Source organism: Aulostomus chinensis, chromosome 7 (assembly GCF_037954235.1).
Source record: "Aulostomus chinensis isolate RoL2024-O1b breed Wild chromosome 7, RoL_Achi_v1.0, whole genome shotgun sequence".
In the NCBI taxonomy this organism is placed as follows: domain Eukaryota; kingdom Metazoa; phylum Chordata; class Actinopteri; order Syngnathiformes; family Aulostomidae; genus Aulostomus; species Aulostomus chinensis.
This window is the reverse complement of record NC_141326.1, coordinates 6,071,694-6,089,470: the sequence shown is the minus strand read 5'-3', so window position 1 is coordinate 6,089,470 and position 17,777 is coordinate 6,071,694. Positions and strand designations below refer to the sequence as shown.

General features: G+C 38.7%; 1 protein-coding gene across 12 annotated transcripts in view; it reads right to left on the bottom strand.

The window, feature by feature from the left end:
• The window catches only part of ppfibp2b (PPFIA binding protein 2b), a 102,056-nt gene that overhangs the window by 59,485 nt on the left and 24,794 nt on the right, over nt 1-17,777 (bottom strand). For all 12 annotated transcript variants that reach the window (XR_015116944.1, XR_015116945.1, XM_086208271.1 and 9 more), the window contains exon 3: nt 13,605-13,813. Coding sequence is in view for 10 of the 12 variants with exons in the window: in XM_086208271.1 (XP_086064397.1) it covers nt 13,605-13,813 (209 nt within the window). In the remaining 2 variants the exon portion in view is untranslated. The remainder of the gene's footprint in view (nt 1-13,604; nt 13,814-17,777) is intronic.

Below are 17,777 nucleotides of genomic sequence, written 5' to 3'. Positions count from 1 at the left end.
TCAAAGCAAAGAGCATTTTATTTTGTACTGACGCAGCAATGACTTGTACGTCTTACCTTTATTTCGTATCGTGAGTATTTTGTATTGTGAGCCCTGTTTCATATTTCGTATCGTATCGACTATTTTGTTGGCCCTCAATATCCATCCATCTATTGTCTTCTGCTTATTACTATTAAGGGTCGCCGGGGGGCTGGAGCCTATTCCAGCGGCTACAGGCGAGAGGTGGGGTTCACCCTGGACAGGTCACCAGTCCATCGCAGGGCCAACATACAGAGACAGACAACCATTCACACTCACATTCACACCTACGGTCAATTTAGAGTATCAATCAGCCTAGTCTCCAATTGCATGTCTTTGGATTGTGGGAGGAAGCTGGAGTACCAGAGAGAACAAAGGAGCTCCAAAAGGCTCACTTAACCCTTTGAGGCCTGGCTGAGACATGAGGCCTATTGACCCTTTGACCCTGTTGCTCTTTAGGGATATTTAAGGATAGTTTTTTCTCTTTGAACCTAGGAAGTTGAAATTTTAGTATGTTGTTCTGTCCTCCATAAGGATCGCATCTGTGGTGGTTTGACCCCCCTCAGTCCTTTCTGCTGTCCGTAAAGAGCGTGGCAAAGTCCAGTAAAGTCTATCAATTAAGCATCATTACTTGGTCAAAGTTGCTCCAAATGAGATGAGATTTCTGGGATGAGTTCACACCTCTGCCAGAAACCAATATTTAAAATTTTGAAGCCCCACCTCCTTCCTGAAGCTACTTCCTGTTTGGGAGGGGGTTGTAGAATTATTCCACCAGATTATGATTTTATTAATTTGAGAGGCCTCACAGTTCAAGTTTCAGGTCTGTATCCACTGTAGAGGCCAAATGAGAGCTAAAGAGCAACAGGGTCAAAGGTCAACAGGCCTCATGTCTCAGCCAGGCCTCAAAGGGTGAAGTGAGCCTTTTGGAGCTCCTTTGAAAAAAGGCCTGAAACCAATCTTGTTCAGGACAAACATGAAGAAGGATCTTTGGAACATTTTCACATCTTTAAGACCGCCTTGACTCCTTTTTATAGCAGGTGTCACTGAACAGCACAAAGCTGCTATTTCAGTCATCAGGCCTCATTTCCTGATCAATTATTATTGTTTGAAACAAAGCTTAATATCAATTATTGATTGTTATTGTAATCATTTTGAACACCTGATAAGAGAAACACAATAAAAACATTTGAAAAGGAAGTATCAAGGTGTTGTTGTACTGCAATACCTACTGTACAGCATCAGAGACATTCAGTTATTGATTGCCTGAATGACTGAGTTACCCAGAAGAGGAACAGCTTTGTTGGAGCAGTAAAAATACACACATCAGAATGAAAAAAAGTTACATTTGAAAAGAAATTACATGACATTACCAGCACAATATCTGAAGAACAGTTAGGATACATTTAACTTGCCAAATAGTTTGGATTTCTTTAATTATATCCTTGATTAACCCAGACATCAGTGTGGTTTGTTCCACTCAATAATAAATCTGTAAATATAGCGTGAAATGATAGAACTAAAAGGCCACCTCTGAGTGCATGCGTTAGCCTCTGTGACGGATGTGACGTCAGCAGACCACGCCCATTGGTTTGAATCATTGTTTATATTCTTAATGCTGATTGTTAGATCTATAATGGTTACAAATGGACTTTGTAGGTTGAATAAACATCCAGAAATTTAATTAATTTGTTGATTATCTTTTGATTAATAAGACAAAGTATTAAAAATAAGTTTGTTTTCTTTCCTCGGAGTGAGCGATAACTTCCGGATTTTCTCACAGAAGAATGGGGGGGGGGTGCGACTTCCACGGAAGAGGATATATGGAATTCTTGGCGCACTTTCATATTATTTTTATTGAACAGCTGTAGTAAACAATCACACAAACAACAACAAACAAGCGTAGCCATTTTATATTTTGATGGTAATTCCTGGGGCAATATGTTTTATATTATTTTTATTAATCAACAATCCCACAAATATATTATCAACTCAGATAACGACGCAATGTAATGACAAAATACAATAAAATAAACGCCATTTAGGTTTCCGTGGTTTGAACCATAACAACAGCAGAAACGTGACACTGTCACGACTCTCTTCCGAGAGGTGAAAGATTCATCGTAATAACGAACAAACCAAAGATTTAACACAAGAACTGAGCGAAGATTATGAAAATAAAATGCATATTTCTCGCTAGAAATATCATCAGAATACTTTATTCAATCAAAACTATCTTGGAATGAGGCACTTTCCTCCGAAAATGACGGGAGCGGCCGCCATGTTTTTTGTTTTGAGATGCCCGCATGAAAGAGTCACATGACTTACCAGCATTCCAATAGAAAAGAAGAGGGGAAAAAAATGTACACATTTCACAATTTTTAGGCCTTTATCGTAGAAATGATAGGTTTTGCACTGTGGACAAACGTAGCCTTTTTACGTTTTGACATGAGACTGGGTTGCATCAGCACATCCTAGGTTGCAGGTCTATGATCGATTTTATAGATCATCTGATCTGCGGCCATATGTTCTGGACACTCGGGTGAAGAAAAGAGCTGATCCATTGATCACCATTTAGTGGTGAGTCGTGAGGGTTTGCTGGGAATGCCTCGCAGAAGAACCTGTCACCTCCGGCAGAGCTGGAGTTAGGTTTTTGGACTTCTGTGCAAGTGGCAGTTTGTCCATAATTAACACCATGTTCAAACATAGGGATGTCCATTGGTGCACATGGCATCAGCACATCCTAGGTTGCAGGTCTACTATCAATTTTATAGCTCATCTGATCTGCGGCCGTATGTTCTGGACACCCGGGTGAAGAGAGGAGCTGATCCATTGATCATTATTTAGTGGTGAGTCGTGAGGGTTTGCTGGCAATTCCTGGCAGAATAACCTGTCACCTCCAGCAGAGTTTTCACCGCATCCCTCTGCCATTGTTGAGGCAGCTGTAGCAAGCTGCGGCCGCAAGGCTGCTGGGGCCAGTCGTGGAGGTAATCAGGCAGAGTGCAGCCATGGTGGTCGCTATGGCAAAAACTCAGGCGTGGGAGGAGTTCAGTGAGGCCATGGAGAACTACTATCGGTTGGCTCTGAAAGGGTTCTGGCAAACCGTTCGTCGCCTCAGGGTTTGGAGCAGCAACTTGCCCACACTGTAGCAGTTGGTCATCCAATCTCCGGGGCAGAAGTCGCTGAGGCACACACATACATACACACACATATACGAATATGGCAGTGAAACAACTCTGCGGTGGCAGAGCTCAGCGGGTTGATGAGATCTGCCCTGGCTATCTCAAGGCTCTGGATGTTGTTTGGCTGTCTTGGTTGACACGTCTGCAACATTGCATGGACATTGAGGGTGGTGCTGTTGGAGTGGCAGACTGGGGTGTTGGTCCTCATCTTTGAGAAAGGGGACAAGAGGGTGTCTTCCAACTATCAAGGGGTCACACTCAGCCTCCTAAGAAAGGTCTACTCCAGGGTACTGGAGTGTAGGATCAGGTCGATATTTGAACCTGACAGAGAAATGTGGTTTTTGTCCCGGCCGTGACACCGTGGATCAGCTCTTCACCCTTCACTTAGTATAACGTACATATATTTTTTCAAAAATGTAAAAAAAAAAAAAAAAAAGCATTTGCGTAGTACAACATTCTTGGATATCCTACATGTTTCTCATCATATAAGGTTTCCAGCACACATATCTTTCCATATTGAGTTGGGGGGGATTTTCCCTTGAATCTGACAGTGTAAGCACCATCATGGTGGGATGTTAGCCATTTTACTGAAATAAACACATATTCTGTTATGATGAAAAATATGATTTTGAAAGAAACATGCATAAATTAAAAAAAATACAACAGCAACTATTTACAAGAACACACACATATCCAGATATCAAAAGGGATTTAACCCTTGCTATAACCCTGAGATAGTACACTGCTCTGCCAAGCACGTCTTTCCAGTCTCCGAGACTAACCTGTCATGACCTGAACAGATGTGCACATGCGCATTTACAGTAGCCTCTGTTCGCAAAATGCGTGCGCCTGTGCTCTTCTGATTACTTGGAGAAAGTTTGGAGAAGGTTTTGAGAAGCAAAACTTTCCTATCATTCAGAAAGGGATGCAATATCATGCTTATACTGGACACCCTGTAGAAATTTGCAGTGATCAAAACTGGATGATGGATGTAGTTCGTCACAGAGGAAAACATGATAACCTAGGAATCAGTTATATATGTTGTTCTTCTCCATCCATCCATCCATCGTCATCTTCCGCTTATTCCTTACTAGTAAGGGTCGCGGGGGGGCTGGAGCCTATCCCAGCGTCAATGGGCGAGAGGTGGGGTTCACCCTGGACAGGTCACCAGTCCATCGCAGGGCCAACATACAGAGACGAACAACCAGTCACACTCACAGTCACACCTACGGTCAATTTAGAGTATTAAATCAGCCTAGTCCCCAAATTGCATGTCTTTGGACGGTGGGAAGAAGCCGGAGTACCAGAGAGAACCCACGCAGGCACGGGGAGAACATGTAAACTCCACACAGAAAGATCCCGCGCCCAAGCCGGGACTCGAACCCGGAACCTTCTTGCTGTGAGGCCACGGTGCTAACCACTGCACCACCGTGCAGCCCTATGTTGTTCTTCTCTATAATCAAAACTTGGGACTGGATGGATGGATGGATGGATGGATGGATGGATGGATAGATGGATAGATGATAGATAGATAGATAATGTACAAAATTACACACATGTATATATGTATATATACTCACGTATAGTGCTGTGCAATATTACGATATATATTGTAGTACGATATAAAAGTGTCACCCATACGATAGAGCCCTTCATCGTTTATAGCGTAATTTTAACGCGTAATACGTAACTCGTCACGTTACACATGATTAAAATGACACGTTGTATGAATAAAAGCTAATGTAATTGCAGCAACACTACCGGTACTTCGCAGTAGCATTTTTACGTCACTCGCAACGTTTACGGCACTGACAGCGGAGCTGCCGCATGAGCTCTGAGTTGCCATGGACACACACAAAAACAACATGGCGGAGACGGAGAAGTTGGCGGTGCAGAGCGTGGTCAGCGTGGTGGAGACAGAAGAAACAGAGCCCGAGGAGGAACTGGTGCCAAAAAAAGCAAACCGGAGTTCTGTTGTTTGGACGTGGTTTGGATTTAAAAAAGGCTGACACGGACCAGACGACGGTAATATGCTGGACATGCCGCCAACAAGTCGCTCAAACACGTCGAATCTTTTCTACCACTTCCACCACTGCACTTTATTTTATTACTTACTGATTGCACTAGATATTCTTATTTCTGAATGGTATTTGTCCACTGGATATTTGCGTTTTTTTTATTCATTTTATTTTTTATTGTATTTTACATATAAAATATGTGTTACATATTACTAATAAATAAAAGGAGAAAAAATAAGAGAAATTTCCATTCATTTCATACATAATTTTAAGAAAAAATACTACATCGGGATATATATCGTTATCGGGATATAAAATTACCTATATCGGGATATAAAGTTTTGTCCATATCGCACAGCACTATTCACGTATATGTATACATCTATGCATATATCAAGCACACACTGGCTTGCTTTTGGTCTCATCTAACTAGAGCACCTTCTTCCATGTTTGCCGTGTCCCCTACATAGCTCCTGGCAGACTGCAAACGGGATTTCTTATGGTTTACTTTCAGCAATGGCTTTACTTCTCCTCCGCTCTTCTATAAAGGCCAGATTTGTGTAGTGCACTCAACAGAGTCAAAAGGCCTTATTTATTTGATGTACTCTGTCAATTTGGATGCAGTCCTAAATTTTGTCAATGGATCAAAATACTCCATCGTGAACCATCAGCTGAAGTGATTACAAATAATTTAACTTCAAAATCCTTTGGTCTGTCAAGTGGCACTCACCAGGGTTGCCAACTCTCTCCTTTGCCATTTGTGAAGACTCATGAACCCCTAGCAGTATCACTCAGGGATAAAGGGAATTCCTGTTTCAGAAATAGAACATCAGATCTCTCTATTTGCAGATGATGTATTCTTATATATTTCAGAATTGAAAAATAAAATACCTGTCTTGCTTAACCTTTATGGCCCGATCAGCCCACCGCCGGGCTGAAGAAAACGCTGTGCATAATTGGGCGCTGTAAAAATGTACTGAAATTTGACGGCAATGTTTACTATCAATTCTCGATCAAAGTTTGGACTCTAATGCTCACAAAACAGGGTGTCTGTTTTCGTGCAAACGTTACCTTTTTATGGTGATTTTAATCTGTTTTAGTACGAAATCGGGACATTTAAATTTTGCGACCACTGCGGAATCAAAGTTGAATAGTGTCGCATAGACTTCTTCTTTACGGCAGTGTTTGTAGTCTTTGGAAAGGGGAGAAGCTACTGAATCGATCGACACCTACCATTCCAAGAACTTCAAATCCCAGCTACATATAACTTCAAGCATAAAACCTGCACAAACTTTGCGCTCTCGCCGTCTTTTACGTGCAGCGCCCCACAGACGAAGGCAGACCGCTGAACTGCACCCTGCACACTCGGGATGTCCTCCGCACCGCTAGCGAGTAAAGTGCTTATAAAAAAAAACATTTCAACCATGGAAAAGAAAACTTTTCAAACCAAGAGGGACATGGCTGACATCCTCTTTGAGATACAGCGGGATGCGGATGGTGCAGCACTCTACAGCTGTAGCTGCTGCAGCCAGTCCGGGCCCTAGCGTCAGCACACTCTGCATGCCTTTGTTCGGGGGGGGGGGGGGGGGGTGGCACACAGCATTATTCTGTATTGCATATAGACATATAATTGCAGAATGTAAAATAAAAAATGATGAGGCACAAGGTAAATTTCATATCCAAAAGCTCCAATAGTTAGTAGTAGACAACTAAAATTAAAATTTAGTGTGCCAAATTGTGCCAAAGGGACAATTTGGCAATTTTTTTTTCTGTCAAAAAAATAAAATATTTTGGTGAGAGTAAAAAAACGTAATTTTTCCACTAGTTTATTCCAATTTACTCAGGCTTAATGACAGATACAACACTTCTGACACTTGGAACACATTCTCTGAAGTCTCTAGATGTCCAAGGACACCAAGAACATGCATATAACCTTTAGTAAAGTGTAGTAATTACACATTTACTATGGGTATGTCTTTTTAGGCTTTTTTTCCCTGAAAATATGCTGTGAGTGGAAGAGGTTAATCTGATCGGTCAATTTGGAACATTCTCAGGCTTTAAGGTCAATCAGGCAAAATCATCAATACTTATTCTCAAAGGGCAAGAAATAATTAATCCAACAATGCAGCAATCATTCATGGTAGCTAGATTTGGGTTCAAATATTTAGGAATTATCATTAAACCTCAAATTAAAAATATGACCCCATGTAATTATGGCCTCGTTGTTACTCAGATAAATTAAAGTTTAGATAGATGGATGACCCCCCCTTACAATAATTGGCAGACTCAATATTATTAAAATTAATGTTCTTCCCAATTTTTTATATTCATTTCCACCAATTCCTCTCTAGTACGAGGAGAGTGTTCACAAAATGTTTCTGGAAAAAAAGGTGATCAAGACTTTGCTTAAAACAGCTATATATGAACTTTCTTCTTGCTTATTGATTGAAAGACTTGCATACACAATCAAACAAAAAAAATCTTATTTTTCATTACATATTGAATTCATTTATCATACATTTCAAATCAAGACCTGATCTCCTACCTCCTTAAATATAACATCTACCAAGTAAAGCTGTAACCTTTAAACTTTATTTTAGATTTTATTCAGGTTTTAGTATTAACTCCTGTTTCTTATCAACTTTACATATATACATTTTCTCTTTTTCTTATTTTTATATAAACATATGTATATTCTGTGCATATATATGTTTCTCTCCCTTTTTTCTCTCTCTCCTATTGATTTCAGTTGATTATCTATGTATCCACTTTTACCAGTTGACATGCAGGCATGCTCTACACATTGTTTTTTTGTGTTTTTTTTTTCATTTTCATTTTCCACAAGATTAAATTATCACTGTTTCCTTAAACTGATGGCTCCATGTTCAGGGTTGCCTGGATGGAGGGAAGTTGTTTAAAATACTTAAAAGATGGAACAAATCATTGTTGGATGAATGATAAATCAAGTTCAAAAATCAATAAACATATTTATTTAAAAAACATGTATAATATATAAAAATATACGGTCAATTTAGAGAATTCAATCAGCCTAGTCCCCAAATTGCATGTCTTTGGACGGTGGGAGGAAGCTGGATATTATAAATATTTATTTATTTATTTATTAGGTATGTGTAGCTATACATCTATACATATATACACACACATATATACATACATACTTATATAAATATATATACATACATGCATCTATATACACACATATACATATATACATACATACTTATATAAATATATACATATATGCATATATATACACACATATACATACATACTTATATAAATATATGCATATATATACACACACACACGCCTGTCTGTCTGTCTGTCTGTCTGTCTCTTTTTCTCTCTCTCTCAATTCATGCTCATGTCTCTTGCTCAGCAAAAACAAGCTGCAGCAAGAGGGTATCATAACTTCCTGCCAGTAATAGACTTATGATGCTTCCTGTGTTTACATATGTGTATCTGTGTGTGTGTGTGTTTAACCATGGAGTATTCATCCCCTGGACAGAGGCCCACAGGGTGCAGACTAATTGCAGAGCACCAGTGTCTTTGATTCTGCACTTGAGGTCAGCAGGGAGGAGCAGGAAAGAGGAGAGGGTGGACACAATTAGGACAAGAGGAAGTAGCTAACTTTTTATATGACCCTTTTGATAATTTGCCAGCCATTTGTTAATAATGTATGTCATTTAAAGTTTTGGTTGAACACACAGGTTTCAATAGATGTGTTTTATTAAGGAAATAAAGTTTTTTGACAAGTCTTGTGAATTAACCATACAGAGCAATGGGTGTTCCCTAAAAAAAATTATGTAGGGCAGGGGGTTTAGAAATATAAAAAACGTGAACCTTTCAAACATAGTTCAGCAAGCTGTAATGTCAGCCAGCTGTCATGGACAAGCAGGATGTACCCACACATGCTGGACGTAATCTCTTGAAATGACAGCGTTTATCAGCTGCTTAGTAACTGCCAGTAAATGACAGTGCAAGCACCCCTCCAGACCTTTTTAACTCTGCAAATGATGAGATATCAGTTAAGAAAGAAGGAAGGAAGGAAAGCAAGAAAGGAAAAAGGAAGAAAGAGAAAAGTTTCAGGTAAAGAGTAATGGTGTGCAGCCCATGATTTCAGCTGTTGAAGATCCTCTTTCCCTTTTCAGGGCCAACCCTCATTCATTGCATAATACTCCAGGGCAGAAACAGCAGCCTCTGCAGGACAACATTTTACTACAGCAGAAAATAGCATTGAATGCACTGAATGTAACTACATTTTCCATCCATCCATCCATCCATTGTCTTCCGCTTATTCCTGTTGAGGGTTGCGGGGAGGCTGGAGCCTATCCCAGCGTCTATGGGCGAGAGGCGGGGTTCACCCTGGACAGGTCGCCAGTGTAACTACATTTTCATGTCTATAAATTAATCTCAGCCACAAATTAAATTTCAATGCTCATACATTTCAGAAATTCAATTTTATCATTGGTCATTTTAAAAAATAGGGAAAAAAACAACTTGAAAAATAGTTAAATATAAAGTAATGGTACAGCAGGGCATCTCATTAGTTAGTTATTATGTCAAATGAGAATTTCTCCTTACGTTTGCAGTCCAAGTAATTCAACACTCTCACTAAAGACTTGAGTGCCTCAACACTAGCAGAAAGCTTATAATAATATAAGTGTAATTGTGTTTCTAATCAAACTGATGGTTTTGTTTTGTTTTTTTACTGTACAAGAGGTATGCTTGAATTCTTCCTACTGCTTAGGGTTCAGAGGGTTGCATATCTTTTCCCAGGTTTCAGCAGTCTGGCTGAGAAAGGCAGTGTTTAGGACTTTAGGAGTTTAAAATAATGGTGTCCCCCCAAAAAAATAACAATTATCAACTCTTATTTCTGAAACAAGTTCAAACAAAACATACAGAACAGAAGCTGAAGAAGCTACTGACGAGGAAAAAGATGAGCCCTGAGTAACTTGTCAAAATCCTACAGCAGCAGTTCTGTAGCATAGCAGCTAAATTCCACTCCTAAATTCCACTTTGTAGTTTGGCCTTGGTGCCTCGCAGTCTATCTGTGTTTCCACAGATCCACCAGAGCCCCAACCGCCGCCTGCATCGCCCCCCCCCCCCCCCCCCCTCTTATTCCCTACTGTTACACCGGCCTGCGCTCCCCTTCCATGAACCAGTCTGCCATCCAGTCCCCCATCAAGCTGGCTTGCTCTCCCTGCCTCCCCTACCAGAAGCTTCCTTCTTCAGCTGTTATTAACATTTCCATGTTTCCCACATTCTGCATTGTAAACTGTTTTCTTGTCTGTAGCAACATCTACTGCACGTTTGTCCGTCCTGGGTGAGGGATCCCTCCTCTGTTGCTCACCCTGAGGTTTCTCAGATTTTTCCCTGTTAAAAGGGTTTTCTATGGAGTTTTTCCTCAGTCGATGTGAGGGTCTAAGGGCAGAGGATGTTGTTATGATGCCATGTGAAGCCCTTTGAGACAAACTGTTTGTGAAAACGGGCCATACAAATAAAACTGCCTTGCCTTGCCTCCTCTCGCTCACGTGAATTGTTCCTACAGTGCCAAAATACCACAATCTCTCTTATTCTACTTTAAAACTGAACCTTGATCATTTTAAAGTATCCGATGTAATGGATTTCATGATAAGACTATCGGCCTCTGTTAACCTTTAAGCTATGTTTTACCAACAGTACATGTTGGGGAGGATTTTACTTAAGGGACTCTGAGGGTGCTGGTTCAGTGAAGGTAGGCTTCATTCGCCTTCAGGATGTCGATCAGGACACACAAACTGGAGAATGAGCTGTGTTGAGACGCTTTACTGAGTCCACAGGTAAGTTGCAGGCTAGGGTGATACATGGGAAGTGTAATGGTTTTGGTGTGTGTGTGTGTGTGTGTGTGTGTGGTTCTGTAAAATACAGAAAGAAACAGGAAATTGGTACATGTATACAAACATCTGTACTGTCTTTCGCACTTCTGAAGCTGTATCAAATACATTATGATTCACAATTAGCAACTGCACCCCTGCACCTAGCTATAACAATCCACTCGACAGTAAACATTACACAGAAACGAGCTGTGACGTACAAACATCTCCTCCGCCTCCTCTTTGTATTAACTGGCAGAACTAGCAACGAATTTCGGCAAAGCTAGCTACCTACGCGGACCCTACACCATAGCCTGATGCGCACCTCCAAAAAATCCTGACTACGCATTGCAATACCAAAACAATACAAAGACAAAGCCACACCCCCCTAGCGGCTTGGCAGTGGATTGCAGAGCAACGCGTTCCCTTGACGCAGAACTATAAATGATCAGTGATGCAGACGAAGCGACGCAGAAGCATAAACCAGGCTTTACATTTGGCCCAGTGCCAATAATCAAAATGAACCATTCATAACAGAATGAAGCAGTTCATCAAACAAGCAGATGAGTCCGACCTGTCTTTGTGCGTTAAAAATAACTCAGACTTTGAAGGAAGAGCAAAAAAGAGATGCAAATGAACTCTAACATAAATTTTCCCTGCTGAGAGAGGCCTTCCACACTAAACAGCTGGTGCTTTTGGTTAGCTGGTAGTAGATGGTGTCAGCTTTTAAAAATATTACAAAAATATACTGATATAACATATAATGTGGCTAGAAACACAACTTTTATTCACAGTGACATAAACACTTTGACAAGAGATCTGTCTGACCCACATTTGTAATTGGTAAAGGCAGAAAGAATTTCACTACAAAAGCAGAATGAACAGCTGTGTGTATTTAGTGATGAATGAGATGCATGTTTTTCTGTCCTCACAGGTTTCAAACTGTAAAAATGGCTTAAAAAAAGAACTGCAAAATTAATATGTTATTAATCTCTGACATAATATTAATTCAATTGATTGTGACAGTGATGCTCAAAGTGGGAGGTCCACAAACAGAACCCCAGACCAGATTCTTGTATGGATATAAATTTGGTCATATCACACAGTATGACAGGTGATATGTAGGGTCCTTTTATTTCTGTGACGTGAACAACAAGGATAGAATTGTACAATTTGTCAAATGTGGAATATGAAGCAATTCTGTCAAAATGTGGACGCAATTTATAAATTTATAAATAGAAGCCCCAAGATGTTTTCCTCATATTACAAATGAACAAAAAAAATACTTCAATAACACAATGCAGGGCTTGACTTTTTGCCTTATGACAAATTTTTAAGCATGAACAAAACATTTCAATTATTTTAATGACATTTTAGACTTTGTTCCATGAGATATTATTGACTGTATAGGCTAATATTGGCTTTAATGTTGTTCTCGAAACATTGTGAGGGATAATGTCTGACAATGTTGCTACTATCAATTACTGGACATTGTTAAGTGCCATTATTTCCTGATAATGTAAAAATTGGAGTAGCATTATTCACCTTATACCACATTCACTAAAACTCTGCTGATATTGTTTCTGCTGTAAAAATTGTACTGACCATCACATAACCCAGCAAAATGATTTGCTTCACTTTCAAAATTTCATCTGTTTGGTTACACAACAACCTTTTAGAAATCTTTAATTCTACAATTCTACAATTTCATTTAGCAGACGCTTTTGTCCAAAGCGACGTACAACACAAGCAAGAATTTAGACTTAAGGAAAAGCCCATAGGAAGCGCAAAAGTGCTTCAGTTGTGATTTGGTCACAGGTACTGCCATCTAGTGGCAGAAGAAGTGTCGCCCCCCCCCTCCCTTTTTTTTTTTTTGGATAAACATACAACATCACACAACACAGTTAGTGCTACATAATCATTTAAGAGCTGCATGATTAAATAATTTATCCATAACATTCAAATTAGCAGAGCGCTAACTGGAAGTAGTTAGCTATGCCGAAAGACCATGTTCAGTATACATCCTCATGGCTCACCACATACAGGAACACCATCACGTGTCAACCAAAAGTTTTTTCCCAGTGTGTGATGGGCTTTATGGGCACTGTGTTAATGAGCATCGTGCATCATGTTTTCATATAAATTACATTCAACCCTTGCCTAGGGAGATGTAATTTAGCAGCAACAGGGAAGAGAATAATATTCAGATTGTTATTTATTGTTTTTTATATTTCTAATGTGTCCACAGCCAGCGAATTCCAATTCTGATGTTTAATCCGTACGCTGTTTCTCCCTTTTCTCTTCAATCTTAGTCTTGATTCACAGTATTCAAAAGGTTTAAAGACATCTTATATTTATTTTATGAATTGATAGATAGATAAATATGATAGTATTACTTTAAAAAAAAAATCTATGTATGATTAGTTTTTCATCTGAATTGGAAATTGGAATTACTGAAATTGCATTCATCCACCAAATGATTAGACACCTGATATGATACCCAATGTACTCACAGTTCCATTCTGTAGCCAGTCTATGAGAGCCTGTGCTGTTTCTGAAGGTAATTGCGCTCTGAGGTGCTCTCTGTCCTCCTTGTTAGGTTGAAGCTCCAAAGCAAGTTTCAGATCCTCAGCTAACTGAATGATCTGCAGTGGGCCAGTGCTGATGGGAGAACCCAGGTCATACATGCTGTTCGAAAACTCCATGGCCGCTGCTTTGGAACCTAGAGATAGTGCAGTGGAGGAGAAGAGAGACCATTACTCACAGGCGAGATGTGACTGCAACAAGGCAACCTACCGTCACACTGGCAAGAGCTTCTAGAATGAAGCACCTCTGAATACAATGAACGTAAAAATTCAATCAGAGCCATGAGTCCTCCTGAATAGTTCCTCATGACCATGTCTCACCTGGGCCATTTCCCAGTCTCGCACATATTCTGTGAGGAGCACACACATCTGGATGCACTCAAATATTAAAGGTTCAGAAAAACAGCTACATTTTAAAGTCATTCCATACACTTTTAGGAATTCAAAATTAGTATATTGCTTGATAGAATCATTACAATTCTTAAAGAAGTTATTGAATGTTGTGCAGAATAAGAGAACAGAAAACTACAAAAAAAATAATAATAATTTTAAGGTACCATTTACCATTAAGGTACCAACAGTTTGCATTAATTTTCCATTTTCTGCCCTATACACAAAATTTAAGTCACTTTATTTATTGGAAATATTAGAACAATCTGTAAATATGAAGAGTATTTTTATTGCAGAGTAGTTGCTGCACAAAACAACTGTTGAAGATCCAGCCAATGACCAGCAATCACTCAATGAAATAAAATTATGAAAATCATTTTCGTAGGTTTCGTGAGGAAGAGAATGTCGGACTTAGATTCATTTTGGAAGTTTAAGAGGAAGAAATTTTTGTTATTGAAAATTGATAGCAGTTATCAATTTTTTTTTTTTACATTTGCTCTCTAAGTATGATATTTGGTGATTTACAATCTAATGCTGATGGAAAACAATTCAATATTTTAACAAATGAAAAAGCATTCATGACAAACAGTCACATAGTACAGTCCCTCCCTACACTACAGTATAAAGAGTCCAAAATTAATAGCAGTACAATTAAATCATCAAAATTAAATAGAAAATTAAAGACTGCTGTCTTGTCAGTGCTTTGTGATTGGCTTGAAGAAAACCATGCATGTACCTAGATACAATTGAAGACTTATTTTTGGAAGAGCTAACTGTAAATAAGCAATTTAAGCCAGAAAATGCTTTATTTAAAAGTAATGAAAAACAACAGCCGATCTTAGTTTTATTCAATGTGCATTTATTATATTTACAAATAAGAGCCTTTTCCTATTCAAAATGACATTTAACTTTAAAAAAGTTTTCACCCAAAAATATGTATTGAAAAAGGAAGGCGTCTTATAATTAGGGCTGCTTATATTAGGAACAATACTGGACCTTGAATTAAGGATAGATATGCACATAGATCTCAAATCTGCGCACGCTGTTTTCAAATGTACATGTATGGTTTGATTCTGAGCTCAGTGTATAAACGGGGCACATAGATCTGTTTATCCCTAGCGCAGTTTGTTTGTCCCTTTAATTTTCCTCAATTGACACCAGGGAGGATCCATTGTTAGGCCATAACCATCTCATAAGATGAGCCACTGGCAAAAATATTCCTTGAACAGTCCGACCAAAAAGAAGTGACATGAATTCTGATGCAAGTTTTCTCTTCAGAGCCTTTAGGAATATGTTTGAAAAAGCAATGGCCTCCAAAGCTAAAATACCACAGATGCAGAAGGAGCAGCTGCACTGGTGCACCTAACAGTTTAGGGATCCCCCAGGACCTTCTCTCTTTCACCCTGGCCCTTAAACCTCTGCTATAACCAAAAGTGTGTTCCTTGGTTATGCAGTGACTCTTACAGTCTGTTTGCCTAATGAGGATTCCCTCATTTTTGTACATTTTGGAAGGCCTTCAGGGCAAACAATTTAGATTTGTTTCAACTTGATTCATTTGGGAGTCAACTTTGCAGTGCATTTCACTATTATTGGTCTTTCTAAAAATACTTGCTTTCATTATTCTCATTCACTACTGGCATCATGTTATGTCTGATTACATGTCCTCATAAACCGATATCCACAAACATAAAATATAAGAGATTGTCCAAATTTACCATCTTTTGCAATGTTAAAGAAAGTGCAAAGAAAGTTATTTTAATTTAAAAAGTAAATCTAATGGATGAAAAAAGTTGTAACCAATTTTATTTGGAGCAATGGTAAATCAAAACTCTGTCTTTCCCTCCTTTACTTGAGAGGGGTTAAAATGCCCCATTTTTTTACGGTATTACTGGGCTGCACAACTTCGCACTCTGACTTTATATTTTTCAGAATAAGTTAATCCACATTGGGTAGAGATGGAGTCAGAGAATTTAAAATGGGCTCTTCCCTCATTCCTATATTCTGACACAACTAAAAAAATGTGTTAAAACAGATTAGAAATCCCATTCTGAAACTCATGGTAAAGGTCTGGAATGATGTCAGAAATTACCTGAAAGAGTCAAACTTCTTATTGCAGTTTAGCCCAGTTTGGGGTCATCAATCATTTAAACCTGGGAGGGCAGATGATGCATTTAAAATATGGGCATCAAGGGGACTGAAAATGGTTTGTAACCTCCACAGTCAGATGTTTTTATGTCCTTTAGAGAAAGAACTACAGGTGAGGTTTAATTTGGACAAAAAAACACGACTTTAAATATTTACAGTTGAGAAGTTTTGTCAAATCAAGGTGGTCTTGACAAGGTTCCCCATACACAACTGGAAAAATTGTTTGTAAAGAATGCATTGAGGAAGGGAATTTTTCAGACTTTTACAATTTGTTGATATGTAACACATTGGAAAATTCAACAAAGAGATTAATTTCTTGGAACGAAGACCTGTCTGTCAATATCAGTGAGCAGGATTGGGAAAGGACATGTAGTCAAGTCCATACAATGTCAATTAATAGTCGTCTAAGGGTATTACAATTTAAATGGCTAATGCGTATATATATATACACAACACCAGTGAAATTAAATAAATACAATAGGAACATACCAGACATACGTATGAAATGTGGCTTAAAAGGTACATTAATACACTGTATGTGGGAATGCAGTCAAATAAAAACTTTTTGGGTTGAAGTGAAAAACTTGATTGAAAAGATCTGGATCAGATAAACATAACTTTAATAAAGCAATAAGTACTTTTATGGATTTAAACTCTTTCATAGCAAAAACTTATTGCTTTGAATTGGAAAAATATGAATAGACCTGGCATCTCCCAGTGGTTAAAAGGGATGTTGTGTAGTTTACCTTTGGAAAAAATAACATATATACATAAGTCAAGGCAACAAGAATTTGAAAAGATTTAGGGGCCTTTTATTGACTTTAAAGGAATTTGTTGCTTCTGATGACCTGATTAACGTTTGAATCCCCTGCGGATATTTACTCCATCTAGAGACGATTACCTCCTAAAACCCAAAGAGAAGCTATGTTCTTGAAAGGCCCTGTTTTATGTGTTATTCTCGTGTTATTTTATTTCTTTTATTGCTTTTCTTCTTTAATCATACAAACATGATACTGAGCTGCTTCGGAAATATGAGTACAATTGTAAACTGTACCATTTTGGGGGGGGGAAGCCCATAATAAAATATTTATGGAAAAAAAAGTAAATCTGAAAACTACAACAGAAACAATTATATACATGTCTGAAAGCATTTTCAAAAGTATTAAGAATCTGCCTGAGTTTTGCCATGTAATACGACTTTGAAATGAAAGATGATAAAAACAGTCCCCTGAATTGCAGTGTTTAAAAACGTCACAAATATTCCTGGATCAGCTACAAAATGTCATGAGCCCTGTCTTGGCTCATGCCTTGCTCCTCCATCAGGTGTCATGAAATAAGACTTAGTTTGACATGAGCCTGCAACCAATCTGGCAAACAACAGTCATTAAACAGCAGAGTGCTTTTACTTGTTATCCCACAAGAGATGCATCCAACATATCCCATTTCTGCTGATAAGTGGCCATAAGTTCCTTGTTAGTGATTGGCTGATGTAACTGCTAATGGAATTTTTTTAATGTGGAATTTTTTTAATGTGTTTCTATTTGTGGTCAGTGAGAGCCAGGGTAG